The sequence below is a fragment of the Lagenorhynchus albirostris genome, chromosome 2 (genome assembly GCF_949774975.1).
Source record: "Lagenorhynchus albirostris chromosome 2, mLagAlb1.1, whole genome shotgun sequence".
NCBI classification, from domain to species: Eukaryota; Metazoa; Chordata; class Mammalia; order Artiodactyla; family Delphinidae; genus Lagenorhynchus; species Lagenorhynchus albirostris.
The window spans coordinates 165,338,936-165,357,679 of record NC_083096.1 but is presented as its reverse complement, the minus strand read 5'-3'; the positions used below and the strand labels follow the sequence as shown (position 1 = coordinate 165,357,679).

The 18,744-nt window shown below is 49.7% G+C and overlaps 2 protein-coding genes across 3 annotated transcripts; both read right to left on the bottom strand.

The window, feature by feature from the left end:
- Positions 1-48: 48 nt before the first annotated feature.
- On the bottom strand, positions 49-6,766 carry GPATCH3 (G-patch domain containing 3). 2 transcript variants are annotated; one of them, XM_060140941.1, is made up of 8 exons: positions 6,277-6,766; positions 4,355-4,773; positions 4,186-4,269; positions 2,654-2,828; positions 2,257-2,316; positions 1,529-1,650; positions 1,293-1,420; positions 49-791 (listed from the first exon to the last, which is right to left on the bottom strand). In XM_060140941.1, the coding sequence occupies exons 1-8, from the start codon at positions 6,707-6,709 to the stop codon at positions 554-556; spliced, it is 1,659 nt and encodes a 552-aa protein (XP_059996924.1). In that variant the 5' UTR covers positions 6,710-6,766; the 3' UTR covers positions 49-553. The 2 variants fall into 2 exon arrangements, with proteins under 2 accessions (XP_059996924.1, XP_059996926.1); XM_060140943.1 differs by lacking the exon at positions 4,186-4,269 and having other exon boundaries at positions 6,277-6,758.
- Positions 6,767-15,933: 9,167 nt separating this feature from the next.
- On the bottom strand, positions 15,934-18,018 carry NR0B2 (nuclear receptor subfamily 0 group B member 2). Its single transcript, XM_060142754.1, has 2 exons — positions 17,467-18,018; positions 15,934-16,496 (listed from the first exon to the last, which is right to left on the bottom strand). The coding sequence occupies exons 1-2, from the start codon at positions 18,005-18,007 to the stop codon at positions 16,255-16,257; spliced, it is 783 nt and encodes a 260-aa protein (XP_059998737.1). The 5' UTR covers positions 18,008-18,018; the 3' UTR covers positions 15,934-16,254.
- Positions 18,019-18,744: the final 726 nt, after the last annotated feature.

Below are 18,744 nucleotides of genomic sequence, written 5' to 3'. Positions count from 1 at the left end.
GGGGATTTCTCCACCTTCCTCCCGGCCGAATTAGAAGAGAAAGAGAAATTCGGTAGTAAAGTTTTTTATTCTCTCGTCAGGTCGCAGACCCGGGACACCTGCAGCGGACTCTCCGCTGCCCGGTCCCAGCCAGTTAAGGGTAGAGGCGATGGAGGGCCCGCCCCAAGACCGTCTCTTCCAACCACAAATACTCTCTTCCATGTCCCTTTTCCCCTCTTTCTGGGCTTCATGCTGAACCCACTCCCACCCTCCCCTTGCCCCCAGGAAGGTTGTGACGATAACCTCAGTCAATCCAGTTTTCAAGGTGCTGGGGGAGGCAACAGGAGCAAGCCCAAACAGGGAGTAGAGTTAGGAGACCACCGAGGACAAGTCATTAAGCGCTATCATCAAAAGGGAGGATAGGGGGCTTTTTATAAAAATGCCCCTGAGGTAGACAGGCAGAAGGCAAGTTCTGAACAAGCCGCGCAGACTGCTGCTCCCATAGTTCTTTCTGCTTCCGTGGGAGACAGGGCCAGGCAAAGGGCTGCCACTGTGCAATTATGAGTGATCCTGATTAAGGAAGCCCTTGAACTTGCCACTCACGCTCTGAGGGGCTGTCCGAGGCACAGCTGGAACCCCTCACAAAAGCCATATCTGTGCGAAACTTCATGCTGGTGGGTGGCTGGCGGCGGAGCAGCGAATCCCCCTGGTCCTGGGGTAGGGGCTCATCGTAGATGGTGGAGATGAGCCCTAAGCCAGTTCCACGGGGCCTCTTTGGTTGCACAAATGGCTGGAGCTTCTCTCCATGGTACCTGGATCAAAAAGAGCTCTCAGTGAGAGGGCTGCTATCTCACAGCAGTAAAGGGTTTGAGAAAGAACAGGGTAGAAGCTACTTCATATGTGGTTTGTCCCAAAGACTGAGCATTTAAATCTGGATCTTTGCTCTCCAGCCCCCTTATCCATCCATTGATAGTGCCAGCAACCAGAGGCCTCACATACTGCTTTCATTTTAAATGGTACACGAAATTTAGAACAACTGTCACCACTCTGTGACTTACAGTCACTTTCTAATAGCAATCATCAAGTCCAAACTCCTCAGACTTGGGGGAATGACTTCCCCAGGAGATTAATGATCGTGTCAAGCCTGAGGACTCGGTCTTGAAAACGTTAGCGCCAGACATACTTTTTCCTTCTAATTCTGTTTCGAAGTTCATTCCCTAGGCGTCTCTAGCACCCAATCCAAAACCAGAGGGAAGAGGGTACAGCTGAAAGGCTCACTTGGGCTCCCAGGGAAGTCCCTCACCCATACTCACCCCAATCCACGCTTGCATCTGGGGTGCTGGCCGTCACTATCCAGGGCCTCGGGCACCCCTGAGCACCCGCTGCCCAGGCCCTGGCCCTCGGCCCAGCCCTGCCGCTCCATCACCTTCCGCCCAATGCCCTGCAGAGGGAAGGGAGAAGACTCGAGATGGGGCTCCTGTGGGGGCGGGGAAGGGAATGAGGGTAAAGAAGGAAAAGAGAGGGGTCGGTGGGCTGGCACAGTGCTCACCTTGGTGTGGCGCTCGAAGGTGCCCACCTGGTGTCCAATCACGGAGCCGGCCTCCTGGCCATCACGGAGTCTCTGTTCCAGACGAATTTGGACAGAGTCTCGGGCATCCTTGTCTCCACCATCTGAGGAAGTAGAGCCCAATTTGTGGAAGGGTCTCTCTCAGCAGAAGGGGGGTAAAACCAGGTTTCTAGGCCCTCCTCACAAAATTTAAATATTCATTTTTATGGTGTGTTATTACTGTATTATTATTTCTCCCATTAGACTGGGAGCTCACCAAGAATAAGAACCACAGCTGTCTCATCTTACAGATGAGGAAACTGAAGTACAGAAAAGTCATAAAGCCAAAAAATGAGAGAGAGAATTAGGACCCAGGTCTTCCCTTCCCACCCCCCAACCACCCTAGGTCATTTCTGACTCCAGGATCTAAATTCTTAACCAGAGCCCGAACTCCTGACCCTCCCACTCTACTAGGGTCTGCCCATCAGAACCAGAGCTCCCTGAGTGCTGTCACCACATGTCCTTCTTGCACAAAGAAAGGAAAAAGGCTCTGCCCACAACCAGCACTTAATGCACTCAACTAAAGATGTTTTAAGAGAGGAACCTCTTAGCGGGCTACCCCAAGGGAACTGGTGCCCTGTCTCAGCCTTTGCTAAGCAGGTCTGGTAAAGTGTCACTGCAAGGCCAGGGCACCATTCCACCTCCCAGTACTGCAACCTCTGGCCCAGTACCTGCATCGTAGTACACACTCATATCCACATCCCAGTCATCGGCTGTCTGTTCATCAAAGTCTGCAGATAGAAAAGCATCAAGCAGAGTGAGCGAAGGACTCTCAGTTCTGTCAAGAGTTAAATTAAATTAGACTTTCTAGAACTTGGGGCTTTTGATTTTATCTTCAAATCTCTCCTCTGAAGGGGGGTCATTCAGAATTTGTAGGAGGGCATTTTCTCTCCACTCCACTGATCCCTCACCCCTAGAAAGGATGGCTGGTCTCATATACGACCAGCGTAAGCCTCTTCCCTAGCCCTTTAGTTGGGCTCACTGCCAGGGAACCCACCGTGTGGAGCACAGCGCCCTGAGCGAACGCAGCAGGGATCACCCCTGCCCTTGCCCGGGTGCCAGTGTTACCTCCTTCCTCTTCCTGCCAGAATTGGGCGTCAGTGTAGAACACCAGGCCTGAGCCGCCCTTCTCCCACTTGAGCTCGATCTCCTCCTCAAAGAGCTGCTCAGTGGTCCGCTCCTGCCCGGTCACGTCCTCATGCAGCGCTTCGTGCCGCTCCCACTCCTCACCCCGCTCGTCGTCCTGGGAGAAGGTGGGGAGAGGTGATCTGCCTGTCCAGCTTCCTGACCTCAGGCCCACGAGGAGGGCAGCTCAGTGCACAGGAGGTCCCATAGATGGGACCTCGGCTCCTTTCCTCCAAATTTCTCTGAGAAGCAGCACTTTCTGGCCCCTAAGCCGTGACCAAAACATCTCTCCATGCCCTGTTTCTCAACATACTTGGCCCCTTCCGCCACAAGCCTGACTCACTCTTATCCCTGTGCTTTTGGCCATGTTGTTCTCCCTGCCCGAATATCTGCCCTCCTCTTCCACCACCACCTCCTCTTCACTTGGTTAAATCCTCCTCATTCCTCAAGTTCTGTAGCTCACATGAGGTCCCCCACCACTCTCACTGGTCTCTGAATTTCTCACTGCTAATCAATACACCCTGTTTATGCCTTTCTACATTATGTCACAAAGAAAGAAGGGACAGGAACTAAACTTATCGTCTACTGTGTCAGGCCCTTCACATACCTTAGCTCCTTTAATCACCCCAACAACGCTGTGAGGTTAGTACCATTATTCCCATTCTACAGGTGATGAAACCTCGATTTAGAGGAGTAAAGTGATTTGCCTAAGAGAGGGGCAGAGCCAGCGTTCAAACCCATACCATACCACATCCCCTTTCCAGATGCTGGTTCTCTCTCTTCAGGGAGCTTGAAGGCTCTTTGTGGGAAGGAAATGAGTCTTAAAATGTCTTTGGAATCCTGTGCTAGCCCCTGTGTTTACAACTGCTTGACTGGACTTGTGGAATGACAGAATGACTCCTGGCTTGAAATCTTGGGGACTCCTGCCCCAGTTAAACTCCAGGAGGTCTCAGGAATCACTGCTACAGAGCAGGGGCTGGAGAAAAGGCAGGACAGTACCACACACTAAGGATGTGGTCCCGATGTGTTAGCAACTCTGAGCTGGGAATTTTGAAGACACAGGTCAATTACTTCTTAGCCAGAGTGTGCATTTAAAAAAAAAGTTTCCCAACAAATCACACCTCTCCCGATTGTATGGATGAACAAACAAGTTTGGAGAAAGAGGTAGAAGAAATGTCTATTTCATTGATAAAGTTAGAGTGGAGGCTAGTGTTCAATCCACAGACTCAAGGTCAGAAAATAGAGGCGACTTCTCAACCACATAATGAAAGCACACAGAAGTTAGACAAGCAGCGAAGGGGACTGGGTTCACATCCCAGCTGTGCCTCTGCTTCCTTAGGTGATCTTATCTCTTGGTCAGTGGATTTCATCAATGAAAGGGACCCTCCTTACATTTCTTCTGAAGGAATGAAAAGAAGACCCCTTTGAGAATCTTTTGATAAAAGCTCTGGCCTCTCTCCCAAAGAAACATATACCTGCATGTGCAAATGCAGTTTTACGTTCAATGTCAGGGAGTTCAAAGTCTTTGGAAGCCTCCTGAGGACCCCAGGTTTAGAACTCTGGTAATACACAATTGAAGAGTGGTACTGTTAACGCCTTGGCCTCTCTACTGCCAGCAAGGACAAGGTGGCTCCCTGTACTCACGTCATCTGAGTGTGACTCTTCTTCCTCTTCCTCTTCTTCCTCTGGCTCTTCACAGGGGTTGGCTGGTACGTCTGCCAAGCAGGTTCCCTGGGGTATCTCCTCACCCTCGGCTGTGTACACAAGCTCTGCCTGCTCCACAGTCTCTGAGTCCTCATACTTGAAGGGCACATTGCCGTAGCGCCGGGAGGAACCTGTCTTGGGGAACTGGAGATGCAGCTGGGTGATGATCCGAGGGGGTAGACGGCAGGCCCGGATCAACTCCAAGAAGACCCGCAGGGGAGTCCCCACATTCCCGCTGGGCATCAGCACCGGTGGGTTCAGCTCTGGCAGTTGCCTCAGGTCGGCCAGCGTGAAGGCTTCACTCTCAGCCTTCCGACTCTGCAGTTCCTTCCGGGTCTTGAAGGGAAAGGAGTCCAAACCTTGGGAAGCAGGGAGAAGAATAGCTCTTGAAACCTAGAAGTCTCCAGCAACACTTGAGTCAGAAACTGTTCAAGGTTTAAATCCTTTAGCCTAATGCTGTTTCTCCCTTTCAAACTTTTCCGGAGTCCCTTCCTCTGTTCCCTGACCAGAACCACCTAGTAATCTCATGCCATTTCTCATCACCTAGGCTAAGCTCACAAGTTTCTTCCAGATCTGATTCCTGATGACCTTTTGATTTTCAACTGCCACCAACCCTCACCCCCTGCACACCGTCATACCATGTGTTCCAATCACATCAAACAATTTAACATGCCCTGAGAGTTTCATGGGCTTTCACATATCTGTGTCTTTGCAAATGCCATTTACTTTGAACACCATTCTTTCCCACCAACTCCTGTTTATCTTTCAAGATCCAGATGCAGGGCTTCCCTGGTGGCGCAGTGGTTGGGAGTCCGCCTGCCGATGCAGGGGACGCGGGTTCGCGCCCCGGTCCAGGAGGATCCCACATGCCGCGGAACGGCTGGGCCCGTGAGCCATGGCCGCTGAGCCTGCGCGTCCGGAGCCTGTGCTCCGCAACGGGAGAGGCCACAACAGTGAGAGGCCCGCGTACCGCAAAAAAAAAAAAAAAAAAAAAAAAAAGATCCAGATGCAAAGCCACATTTCCTAATCCTTCTAGGAAATGGGTTTCTCCCTCCCCTGTCATCTCACAGCAGTTGGTGTTAAAGAGCACAGGCTCTGGAGCAAAACGCCCAGTTAGTATTGTGACTCTGTCACCTTGTAATATAACATAACTTCCGTATTCTTCAGTTTCCTCACTTATAAAATGGGTAACAATAGCTCCTACCTTATAGGATTGTTGTGAAGAGTCAATAAGAAAACGAAAAGACTTCGAACCGTGCCCAGTAAGTGCACAGGAAGTGCTCAGTAAACGTTAACAATTAGAATGGCATCTCTGTGACACTTACCTTTTTACAAATCTGTCTTCCTCTCTGGATTCTAAGCACAGACTGTGTCCAACTGTTCTCTGCATACCAGCTAGAGTCACACTACGTCTAGCAATACAGGCTAGATTTGTTGAATGAATAAATTAGAGGGCCCTGAACTGTGCTTCCTGTTTCCCTATCAAAGTGATTTCTCATGAAAATGGGAGCTGTCCAGAGAAAAGAGTTTGTCTCTTCATTTGCATCTTGCCAACAGAGGACTGGGTGGGGAGCAACAAAGACAATATCTGATTTCCTTTTTCCCCTTCTATGTCAGTGCAAAAGGGGATAGACTTAATAAATAGACTTAATAAATTGGAAAGATCATCTGAATAGGCCTCTTTTTTTTTTTCCCCCGAGTTTTTCTAACGTGAGAGTTGAGCCTGAAACTTTGTCCAGAAATGATATAAACTCCTGAAGAGCCCTAACGAGAGACCTGACTTATCCTCAACAATCCTCAGGGACGGTGCCTCTGTTCCAGTGCCTCTAGTAGTCCCAGTCTATTATCTCTCCTACTCGTACCTGATGCCTCAGTAGGTAGCCGAAGTCTGCGGATGAAACAACGACCAGGTAAGCAAGTCCCCTGAGAATCCAGCCACCGGCGGCCCGAGTACATACGGAGAAACCTCTGGGCTTGAGTTGGCCCCCGTACCGAGATGACGCAGCAGCAGGTGCGGGTCTGGGCGGGAGCAGAGTCCTGAGTGGAAAGAGTGCGGGCATCGTTGAGTGAAGTCTGGGCGAGACCCTGGCGGATAGGAGTTAGGGTAGAGTCGGGAGCAGCCTGGGGAGGGGCCCGCTCAGGCCGATGCCGGTAGTGGAAACAGAGGAAGCCACAGCCGCTCTGTTCCCGGAACTGGCTAAAGTAGCTCCGTAGCTGGGCTGAGCGCAACTCCGACGGGATACCGCTCACTATTAAGTAAACTGCCGCCTCCTCCGCCGCACTGGACGCCGCCATCTTGGGTGTCACATGATCGGCTGGAACCAACACTTGCGAGAATATTGCGAGGGGCGTTGAGGTGCTGCAATAAATACTGCGTAACCGGTGATTAGTTCGCCGGGATTGAGGACGTGGAACCAAGAGCTGGGAAAGCACGGAAGGAAGTCGCTAGGTCCCTTTCCCACAGACAGAAGCCGGTGGTGATGGGTAAAACTGACCTGAGAAGTGGGGTTACGGCTCTGTTTCATAAGACGCTAGTGAGGATCAAATCAGAAGCCTGAGGGAGAGGCAGTGTTTAAGATTTTTAGCTGTTGGATATCTCCCAAACCTAATCGCAATTCTTTATCAGTTTAGGGCCTTTTCAGTCGTAAATCCATTTATGCTACCAAAACATATTGGTGAACTCTCACAAAATCAGTAAGATAATCCAATTGAAAAGTGGGCCGAAGACCCTTCACAGAAGAGAAACACATGCAGTTAACAATGAAAGATGGTCAGTCTCAATCATCAAGGAAATGTAATGAGACCCACTTCATAGCCACCGGGTTGGCAAAAAATTTTAAATCCTCAAATCCTCTTTTAAACCCTGACGATATAGAGCAACTGGAGCTCCCATACGCTGTTGGAAGTGTGAACTGGTACCACCACTTTGGAAAACAATTTGGCATTACCCTGTAAAAGTGAAACTACACATACCTTTTGACCCAGCCATTCCACTTACAGTTATATATTTTAAAGAAATTCTTGCGTATGTTTATCAGGAGATGTACCGACAAGGTTGAACCTCGCTCAAGCCCTGTGATCCTGGAAAAGTTAAGAAACCCCTCCCACCCTTTTGTGTTCTGGAACACAACTTACTGCAAAGAGACACCCTTCCTTATATTACTTAGATAAAACTCATGGGTGCCCCCTTGTTTACCTATGGCAAGGCTAGACACAGACTCCAAATTTAAATTCTTTGCCTCATAAACGCTTAGATGAACTGCTTTTCCCCACAGAACAACGAAAACAAAATGCTTGTTAACTAAACTTTGGTTAAGCTTCTCTCCTTCCTCCAGGTCCATGAACTTTGCACTGTGTCCCCCTCTCCCAGCTTGAGCTGTACACAACCCCTCCTTAACAGCCCCTCCTGAGAATAGGCTGGGTTCAGGGTAAAACATTCTCTGATCTATTGTGCCATAAGCCATTCCTGGTCATCCCACTTCCTCACACCCAGTTCTTTCTAGCCTTATTTACTCCTCCCTGTGAAAGAAAACCTCTTTGCCTAACCCTTGAGACACGTGTAGGTCTATGGGTAGAGCTTCTCTCTTTGCAATAGCTTCCTTCTCCCTATTTCAGTAGTTCCTTTCCTTCCTTGCAATAATCACTTCAAATAAAGTCCCTCCTTCCTAAGTCCAGATTTGTTATTTGACAGTATGTATGAATATTCATAGCTGCAGTGTTTGTAGGAGCAAAAACTGGCATTCAGTACCAGTAATTTCAGGTATATGATACTGAGTGAAAATAAGTCAGAAAACAGAATATTCCACTTGTATAAAGTTCAAAAAATACAAATCAACATTTTTTAAGGATATACATATAAGTATGCTTTAAGATCATAAAGGGAGTTCCCTGGTGGCCTAGTGGTTAGGATTCCGGGCTTTCACTGCCAGGCCGGTTCAATCTGCGATTCCGCAAGCCACGTGGCACTGCCAAAAAAAAAAAAAAAAAAAAGTCAAGGCTTAGAAATTTGATCCTTAGCTAGCAGTGTGACTTGGGGCAAGTTACTTAACTTCTCTGAACCTAAATTTCCTCATCTGTTGGATAGGAATAATAGTCCCTACCCTTAGAGGACTGTGGTGAGAATTTAATGTCATCACCCATATAAAAGTCCTCAGTAGGGCTTCCCTGGTCGCGCAGTGGTTGAGAGTCCGCCTGCAGATGCAGGGGATACGGGTTTGTGCTCTGGTCCGGGAAGATCCCACATGCCGCGGAGCAGCTGGGCCCGTTAGCCGTGGCCGCTGAGCCTGCGCGTCCGGTAAATGCCTAGCATACAGTAAACCCTCCTTAGACGTTACCTGTTATTTTCATGAGAATGGGGAGCCACAAATATGAGAGGGCTTTCCCTACTTATTTTATTTTATTTATTTATTTATTTGGCTGCTCCAGGTCTTAGTTGCGGCACGCGGGATCTTCAGTTGCAGCATGTGAACTCTTAGTTGTGGCATGGGGGAATCTTAATTCCCCAACCAAGGATCGAACCTGCAGTGGAAGTGTGGAGTCTTAGCCACTGGGGAAGTCCCTCCCTACTTATTTTAATTTTTCATCTTTGTACGCCTTTCACATAGTAGGTGCTTAGGGAAAGCTGGTTGGTTGTTGGAGGCCTTGCTGCCTTTGGGAGGGATCAAGAGATGATTAACCCCCAATTCAGGGTAGTCATTACCTTTGGGTGATAGATTTAGAAAGATGTCAAAAGTTGATGGCAATAATGATCTGTGGAACAATGATGAGGGTTCTTGTACTGCTACTCTTTTTTTTTTTTTTTTTTTTAAACCTGGGCCCGTGGCAGTGAAAGCACTGGGTCCTAACCACTGAATGCCGGGGAATTCTCAGTACTGTTACTCTTTATATATTACATATATTTTATAAATATCTTATTTTACTCAATATTTTTAAAGTTGTTTTAAAACATTAATTTATTTTTGGCCGTGTTGGGTCTTAGTTGCAGCACGCGGGATCTTTCACTGTGGTGCGCGGGCTTCTCTCTAGTTGTGGCACGAGGGCTCCAGAGTGCATGGGCTCAGTAGTTACGGCACGTGGCCTTAGTTGCCTCGTGGCACGTGGGATCTTAGTTCCCTGCCCAGGGATCAAACCCACGTCCCCTGCGTTGGAAGGCAGATTCTTAACCACTGAACCACCAGGGAAGTCCCATATTTTACTCAATATTTTTAAAATCTTAAAAGGGAAAATATTTCAAAAAGCAATAAAGCAAGTAATTACATTGTGGTGATCGCAAATATCCACCTATTCAAGAAATAAAAAATAAAAACAGTTCTAACGAGCATCTGGGTAACTGTGAAAAGGGACAACGTTACGTCTGGATTTTAAAATCTGCCGAGGGATGTTTAGATTGGTACACTATTTTAGAAAACTAGCAAGATCTACTCAAGTTGAGCACGTGTTCTATGACTTGGTAATTCCGATTCTTGTTATATAGCACCAGTTCTGCAAACATCCGTGCACCAAAAAAAGGTGTGCAAGAATAATGCTAGCATTATTATTTGATGAACCAAATGTTCCTCAGCAGTATAATGGGTAGATAAATTGTAGTGTAATGGGATACTTTACAACAATGAAAGTGAATGGGTTACTGCTACACAGAGCATAGATTATATCTGGATCTCAGATATAATATCAAGTAAAAGAAGACAAACACAAAAAAGTACATGCTATACAATTCCATTTATATAAAGTTTGAGACAAGCAATCTCATTTATCATGTTGGAAATCAGGGGTTAGTGATACCCTTTGGGCAGGAGGGAGTGGTAATGATGGGGAGGGTTTCTGGAGTGTTGCTAATGCTCTATTTCTTGAGCTGGGTGGTGGTTACAGGGTTGTATTCATGTTGTGATAATTCACCAAGCTACGTAGGTCTGATTTGCATACTTTTATGTATATTATACAGAAAAGGTTTAGTTAAAGCTATCTTTTTAAAAATCTGAAAATTGAAAAATAAGTGTTATGTAGCAAATGATGTGAACTGGGTTTCCCTGGTGGCGCAGTGGTGGAGAGTCCGCCTGCCAATGCAGGGGACACGGGTTCGTGCCCCGGTCCGGGAAGATCCCACATGCCGCGGAGCGGCTGGGTCCGTGAGCCATGGCCGCTGAGCCTGCGCATCCGGAGCCTGTGCTCCACAACAGGAGAGTCCACAACAGTGAGAGGCCCGTGTACCGCAAAAAAAAAAAAAAAAAAAAAAATAGGATGTGAACTGAAATAAAAATGGTGTGCTCTGGAAAAGCTGTTAGATGACCCAAGAAGTTATGCACTTATGACTACACACAGTTGCCATTTGTGGAATGGAATTTCCGAGACTCACAGGATGCTCAGTGTGTAGTAGATTATCAATAAATCATCATTGATGGAATGAATATTCCTGGCACTAACATGGGGATGTGCTGCTGAGTGTGGCTGGGTACTTTCTCCAGGGAAAGTGGGCCACTTCCTTGGGGGAACAAACAGGCCAGATTTCTCATCAAAAACTTAAACTCAAAGGTAACCAAGACTACATTTAAAAAATTTTTTTTGTGTGTGTTGTGTATTTTATTTATCATTATTATTTCTGGCTGTGTTGGGTCTTGGTTGCTGCACGGGGACTTTCTCTAGTTGTGGTGAGTGGGGGCTCCTCTGTGTTGTGGTGCACCAGCTTTTGATTGTGGTGGCTTCTCTTGTTGCAGAACATGGGCTCTAGGCACATGGGCTTCAGTAGTTGCAGCACGGAGGCTCTGTAGTTGTGGCACATGGGCTTAGTTGCTCCGCAGCATGTGGGATCTTCCCGGACCAGGGATTGAACACCTGTCCCCTGCATTGGCAGGCGGATTCTTTTTTTTTTTTTTTCATCTTTATTGGAGTATAATTGCTTTACAATGGTGTGTTTGTTTCTGCTTTAAAACAAAGTGAATCAGTTATACATATACATGTGTTCCCATACCTCTTCCCTCTTGCGTCTCCCTCCCTCCCACCCTCCCCATCCCACCCTCTAGGTGGTCACAAAGCACCGAGCTGATCTCCCTGTGCTATGTGGCTGCTTCCCACTAGCTATCTACCTTACATCTGGTAGTGTATATATGTCCATGCCTCTCTCTCGCTTTGTCACAGCTTACCCTTCCCCCTCCCCATATCCTCAAGTCCATTCTCTAGCAGGTCTGTGTCTTTATTCGGTAGGCGGATTCTTAACCGCTGCGCCACCAGGGAAGTCCCAAGCCTACATTTTCACTCTCATTCTACCTTACAGTGAGGTGGGGAGAAGGAGTCTAGGTGCTGTTATTTATTCTCCACTTGATCATCTCTGACCGTTAACGATTCAATATAGCATAGCATTGAAGAGCACAGGCCCTAAATCCAGACCAGCTGAGTTCACATCCTGACTCCACGACTATTAACTGTGTAACCTTGAGCAAGTTACCTAACTCGGTGCCTCGGTCTCTCCATCTGTGAAATGGAGATAATGATAGTACTTCCAGCATAGAGTTGTAAGACTTAAATGACATAATCCATATAGCATGTTTAGAGCATAGCTCTCCATAACTGTTAGCTGGTTCTTGTTTAGTAGCTATCCAGAATGACCTGCCAGAAATGGATGGTCCCCTTTGTTAACCCTGATTCCCCAAGACCTTAGCCTTGTTGCCTCCACCAGTTTCACTGGGATTGCCTCTCTCTGCTGCCTTGTTCTGTGACATGGCCCCTGTTCAACTCTCCAGGATCCTCTCTTGCTCTTAGGTCTCCTGGGACCCAGTTGCCCCAGACCACTGGCAGTTAGCAAAACATCCTTGAACTCTGACACCTCTGTGCCTTTGCACCTATCGTTCCCTCTTGCCTGGCAACTCCCTATTCAATCTCTTTAGCTCATAGCAGCTACCACTTGGCTGAAGCATTTTTCCCATCTCCAGGGAGATTTAATTACTACCTCTTCTGAGCCCCTGCTGCCTGTTGGATGTCCCTCTATCACAGTTCAGATCACTCTGTGTTACAGTTACTTGTGTGTCTCTCTGCCATATAGGCAGGATGTTCAATGAAGGCAGGGACTGTATCTTATTTATTCTGTGCTCCTCAGCATCTAGCACAGGATCTGGTACAGTGGACATCAAGAAAGACGTTGAAAATGGCATGAATGGATGGATAGATACCTGGGTGTTGGCTTTTTGCTGGCATCATAAATTCTAGGTTACGTGACTGTACCAAGGGCAGGGTGTGTCAGCGCAGGGCACAGCACCCGTCAACAGCCTGACTGCTTAATAAGCAGTCAATGATATGGCTAAAGAAGGTAGAAATAATGATGATAATAAAATGGTACCTGAGGCTGACCCAGAGCCACAGCCACTCTCCTGCTTCCTAGTGCGTCAGCCCTGGCTGGGCCTGAGGACAGGGATCAGGCTGAGAGACAGTCAGTAAACAGTGGCTGAGCTGGCTCCAGACAACCTGATCTTGACCATGACTCACTCCAGCCTGTGCTGGCCAGAGCCCGGCCTCCACAGTCACACAGGCCTGAGTTCAAATCCCAGCACAGATGGTGATCAGTCCAAACCTTGAATAATTTGCATACCCTGTCTAAGCCTGTTTCTTCCTCTACCCTCTCTGGTTGATGTGACACAGTTCCCACTGTTAAGATACTGATGGTGAAGACAACCTCCCACCTTTGGAAACCCTGCAGTCTCATGGAGAAAGCATTATTGCCCTTATTAAATTGTATTATAGGAGGGGCTTCCCTGGTGGCGCAGTGGTTGAGAATCTGCCTGCCAAAGCAGGGGACACGGGTTCGAGCCCTGGTCTGGGAAGATCCCACATGCCGCAGAGCAACTGGGCCCGTGAGCCACAACTACTGAGCCTGCCCATCTGGAGCCTGTGCTCCGCAACAAGAGAGGCCGCAACAGTGAGAGGCCCGGGCACCGCGATGAAGAGTGGCCCCCGCTCGCTGAAACTAGAGAAAGCCCTCGCACAGAAACGAAGATCCAACACAGCCAAATAAATAAAATAAATTTATTAAAAAAAATTGTATTATAGGGACTTCCCTCGTGGTCCAGTGGTTAAGACTCCACTCTCCCATTGCAGGGGGGGCCTGGTTTCGATCCCTGGTCAGGAAACTAGATCCCACATGCTGCAACGAAGGGCCCGCATGCGGCAACGAAGATCGTGCGTGCCACAACTAAGACCAGTGCAGCCAAATAAATAAATAAAAATCTTTTTTAAAACTGTATTATAATTATCTCTTTAGTTTTGCTAAATTTGTCTTTATGTTCCTCTAGAAGGCTTGGGTAGGGCACAGGGAGTGACTCAAAAGATACAGACAAGAAATAGAAGTGTAGCTCCCCAATCATGTGTAGGGGTAGGGAAGAAATTTGCAAAGGAACAAGGTAGGCTAATAGGGAAGCTATTTGGATGATGGAAACATTAGGTAAATTGAGGGAAAAGGCTGGGGTGGAGAGTGGAGAGGAGCACTTTCTAATGCCTGCTCAGGGTTAGGGAGGGCGGGTGAGAGGAAGGAAGACTCAGTCTGAGGTTCAGAGAGGAGCAACAGTAAACTAATGGGGGCAGTTGGTGAAGGGACATGAAAGATAGAATGACCCCAAATCCCTGAATCTGCAGGATTTGACTGCTATGGGGAGATGAGTCATCTGCTCTTGAAAGCATTGCGTTGACTCATGCGTCTGCAAGGTGAGATGGGCCCAAGGGTTGGGAGGGGCAGGGCAGGGACAGGTGTCAGGGACTGAGGTCTGGGTCTGGGGTTCTGGTGGAGGGTGAAGGGGTAGAGGGGTGCAGGGCTTGTTCCTGGGCTCTAGAGGACATCTCTACTTGGGGATATGATTAGGTCCTGGCTGGGGGGGTGTCACTGTGCAGGACACGGCCTTTCTGAGAGGAGGGTGGATATTGGGGTCGCCGTGGGAGAAGGGAGCGATTGAGGCCCTAAATGCTGGGCAGAGCAGTTTGGCCTGTACGTGCAGCTTCTGGGTAGAACCTGAAGTGTACGGACTCAGGTCTCCCTACGCTGGGGCCACTTTTTCTTTTACTGTGAAATACAGAAGGTGGAGAGCATGCTCTGGTGTGTCCCACCCACGGGTGGAGGGATGTAGGTGTGAACGTCTGGCTTGGGGGCACGTCTCCTCTCTGTGAATGTGTTTGCCGTATGTCGCTGAGTGAGTGTATCCGGACTGTGCATTTCTGTGCTGCGTGTGGGCCGATGGAGGGTCTGTTTTGTGGGTCTATGTAAGCGTGTCTGAGTTGTTCAACTTAGTGTGTCTGTGAGAGAGAGTTGTAGGTCTGAGTTGTGTGAGTGTCTTCGTTGTGGGGTCTGAGGTGTCTGAGTGGTGAGTGGGTGATTGGGTAAGGGACAGGGGTGCCCTTGCTGCTGGTACTGGGTGCCCATAATGGGTACATGGCCGGTTCAGTTGTGGTGCCTTTCTTTGTGGCTTTAGGGAAAGGTCTGAGTGATGATGACTCCTAGACTGCTGTCCCTGAGTGAATGACCTCTCATTGAGTAATAATTAACTTGGCCCCGCCGTGAGAAGAATCCAAACTGTGGTGGTGAGGGGGGTGGGGCCTGGTTGGGACAGGCCTCATTGCTGGAGAAAGGAGGAGACCTGAAAGGGGGTCCTATAGGCATGTGTGTTGTTATCATTCCCTCCTGCCCACCCTGCAGGTCAGTGACCTTGACCTGAGTGATATTCAAAATATTTAACAAACAGTGAGGCACAGACATTGACTAATCAGAATAGACACAAGCCATGCACTGAATGGAGCAGCCCCGGAAGCCGTGGCTATGTCAAGCGTTGCCCTCTAGCTGCTGGACATGGGGATGGATTCCAGGAGAAGGGCCGGCACAGAGGGGCAGGGGAGCTCCAGGCAGTGTCTATGAGCCAACTGTCATGGAAGTGTGTTTCAGACTTTAACAGCTGGTGTGGCAACTAAGCCTCCGTCTGCTCCGGTTTCCAAGCAGCCTCCAGGCCAGCCCTAATTGCCCTTGCCCCCTTCCATTGGGAGAACTGTGGACTAGACTCCTCTGTCCGCTGAAGGAATGGGGGAAGTGAATGATCCCAAACTGAAGGAATTCCTGTAACCTGTCTGTTTCAATTTGGAAATGGGCTGCTTCATTTTCCTTATTGGCTATAATTGGCAGTTCTCACTGAGGTGAGAGGGAGGCCGGGGCAGGAGTTGAAGGAGGGGTCAGCAGGGGATTTGAAGACAGGGGGAGACACTCCCTACCCCCTAAGATAAAGGCAAGGACATGAGAGGGTCCTGAACTGACACTGCCCCCTGAACTCAGACCCACGTGAAATAAATCTCACCCCCAGAAATGAAATCATCATCCCACTCTGAAAAATTAAAATTCTAGTTTCCTGAGGTCTGGCTTCTGTGCCACTTATAGTTCCTTCCTCTTGGGCTCCCACTGACAGGGGCAGGGTGGCTCGGGAGGTGAACGGGTCCCTTCCACATGTACAAATTACAGTGACAGGCTCCAAGTGTATCACACCTTTTATTACAAAACCCAATAACTTAAGTCAGTTCGGTACAAAGTCAATAGGACTCCTGGCCCAATGAGCAGTCGAAACTTCCAACCCCGTCCCAGGAAGGGATAGGAGTCTTGGCCCAGAGGCTCTGGGACCACCAAGGGCTGGCCAGACAGCTGGAGCACTGTGTCCAAACCAAGGAAGGCCAAGATGGGGTTGGGCTGAGTGAGGGCCCCATAGCCCACCTGGCTGGGCCGGGACCAGCTGCTCATGGGAAGCCTCTGGGAGCACTGGGTCACCCAGGGAACAACCAGGCCGAATCAGTGCTGCCAGCCTCCACCCAGTCTCTGCTTGAGCTGGAGCAGGTCACCTCAGCAAAAGCATGTCTTCGAGGAGGCCAGCGATGTCAACGTCTCCAATGACAGGGTGAAAGAACAGGTCTCCAAGCAGGCTGGGTGGAACGGACTTGAGGGTGGAGGCCGTGAGGAGGACACGAGCCAGGCGGCTTTGGCCTGCTGGGCACCAGGGCTCCAGGACCTCCCACAGGGCCTGGTGCGCCTCCTGCTGCAGGTGCCCGATGTGGGAGGAGGCGTGGAGGCCTGGCACGTCTGCGGGCAGAGAAGGCACAGATGGCTGGTGAGTAGCCTACTCTGACACCACGGGGCAAGACTGGCCCAAGACTGGAGGCCACCGGCTTGGCCTTTGAGGCCCCATTACTACCTCCTTCATTTATTTATTTATCACTTCATTTTTCCATCCTTTATGGAGAGGCAGTATAGAGCAATGGTTAAGACCCAGGCTGCCTGGGTTTGAATCCCACACTGCCACTTATTAACTGTGTGACCTTGGACAAAGTTACTCAACCTCTGTGCCTCGGTTTCCTTATTGGTAAAATTGGGATAAATAATAATACCTATCTCCTAGGCTTGTTATGAGGTTTAAATGAGCTAGTATATGTAAAAGTCTTAGAACTGGACCTAACATATGGTAAGTTAATATGAGTATTCACTATGATTATAATGAATTATAATAATGCATTCTACGAGGGCCTTTGGTGAGGAATTCTCATCTAGATGCTCTCCAGATTACAAAGAACACTTCCTCTATCCGTTGCTCTCCCAGCTGAAGTTTATGGGGACTCCTCCCTCTCCTCCCCCACACCCCTTCATCTTTATTCCTCTTCTCTATGTGGTCTTTCTGAACCCACAGAGTTTCACCTTCAGAACTTCCCCATGCAGTCCGCTCGTGAAGGCGTGACTGGGGCACAGCTGTGTCTGCCCACCCTCCCCTTCCCCACTCCCACCTTCCCTGAGGGTCAGGGCAATTTCTTAGGCAGAGTGGCAAGGACTAGATACTGATATGAATAGACCTGAGTCCCCATTCTTGCTCTGCCCCTACCTGGCTGTGTGGCTTTCACCAAGTCAATTAGCCTCTCTGAGCCTCTTTTGTGAGATGACTATTTGGTGATAATCAGGACCCAAAGTGATCACAGATGTCAAGCCCTTAGAAGGCGCTGTCCCTGGCTGGGCCCTGCCCCCCCTCCAGCCTTGGCCCATCCAGGAATGTCTGGGAGCTCACCAGGGTTGAAGAGGATGGTCCCTTTCAGGTAGGCATATTCTTTGGGGCCCAGCTCCAGACTCCAGAAGGACTCCAGGCAGCACTGAAGCCACTGCACTGCAGCCAGTGAGGGCTGGGGCCGATCCAACACCTGGCCATGGCCTGCACCGCTGGTGGGCTCCTCCAGCAGGATCTTCTTGAGTATGCTGGGAACTGGGAGCTCAGCCACTTCGAAGGTCACAGTGTCTTGGGCCAACCCAAGCAGGAAGAGGGGGCCCCAGCAGCACTGCAGCAGCTGTCGCCGATCCTGGGGGGGCAGCTGGCAGAAGGACGGCAGGTTCCTGAGGAAGGCCAACGTCTTGGCCAGAACATCCAAGGCCTCCCGGCAGGTGCGATGGGGAGTACACAGCCGGACAGGCCGGTGCTGCCTGCACAGGCAGCGGCCACGGGCTGGGGGCACAGAGGGCCAGTCCCTGACGCTGGGGCTCAGAAGTGCATACAGAATGGTTGCGCGGCCTGCAGCACCCTGGCATGGGCAGGTCCCTGGCTGGCTGGAGCTCATGGTTGCGGATCTGTTCCTCCTTCCTCCAGGCTTTCCCGCCCCCTGCTTTGTGCTGTGGGTGCTATTTATATCCACAAATGGGGGAGGGAGGGGGGAACCGCCCAACAACCTTGACTCCAGAAGTCATGTTCATTGAAAAAAAAAAAAAGAAACTCACACTGACCCTGGCAGGACCGGTGGGGAAGTGGCGGGGGAGGGAGGCCTGGAAGCTCCACGTGGCCCTGATATCACTTCAGTCAATGAAGCAGCGGGTGCAGGGCACAGGGTCACCTGCCTGCTGGCCCTGCTGCCCCTTATCAGATGATTCAAGTGGATAAACAGGGTCATTAACCCAGGCTGTACCAGGGCACCAAGGCCTCAGGTGCACAATCAGCAGGTGGCCATGGCAGGTGGCCCTATTTGTGCCTGCAGGACTCTCGCTCAGCTAGGAAGCCAGCCCCAGAGCTGGACAAGCCTTGAATACAAGGCCCAGCCTGGAAGCGCCTTATCGCTCACTTGTTTGCCTAACCTTGGGGCCCTACTCCTGTTGTTGGTGAGGAATAGGCTTCGGGGAAGGGAGCCAGGATCCTGGGGGGCTGGGAGGACTTTGCCCACTGTGCAGTCTAGGAGGCTGCCTTCCTCTTCCTCCAGTTCTGGGGGGCCCTGCACGAATAAGGTCCTTAAGAGCTCTTTCTCCCCAGCCTGGATTCCTGGAGCTCCTGAGGGGCCATATCTGCTGAGAAGCCCTTGCAGAATGA

Bases quoted from the DNA above. Each gene is read 5' to 3' on its own strand.
- GPATCH3 (XM_060140941.1), bottom strand. From the start codon at position 6,709: ATGGCGGCGTCCAGTGCGGCGGAGGAGGCGGCAGTTTACTTAATAGTG. The intron at 4,270-4,354 runs GTGAGTACAGGG...GTGTATTACCAG, and splicing joins AAGAGTCACACTCAGATGAC to AGTTCTAAACCTGGGGTCCT. The intron at 792-1,292 runs GTGAGTATGGGT...TTTTTGATCCAG, and splicing joins AGATGCAAGCGTGGATTGGG to GTACCATGGAGAGAAGCTCC.
- NR0B2 (XM_060142754.1), bottom strand. From the start codon at position 18,007: ATGAGCTCCAGCCAGCCAGGGACCTGCCCATGCCAGGGTGCTGCAGGC. The intron at 16,497-17,466 runs GTGAGCTCCCAG...CTCTGCCCGCAG, and splicing joins GACCATCCTCTTCAACCCTG to ACGTGCCAGGCCTCCACGCC.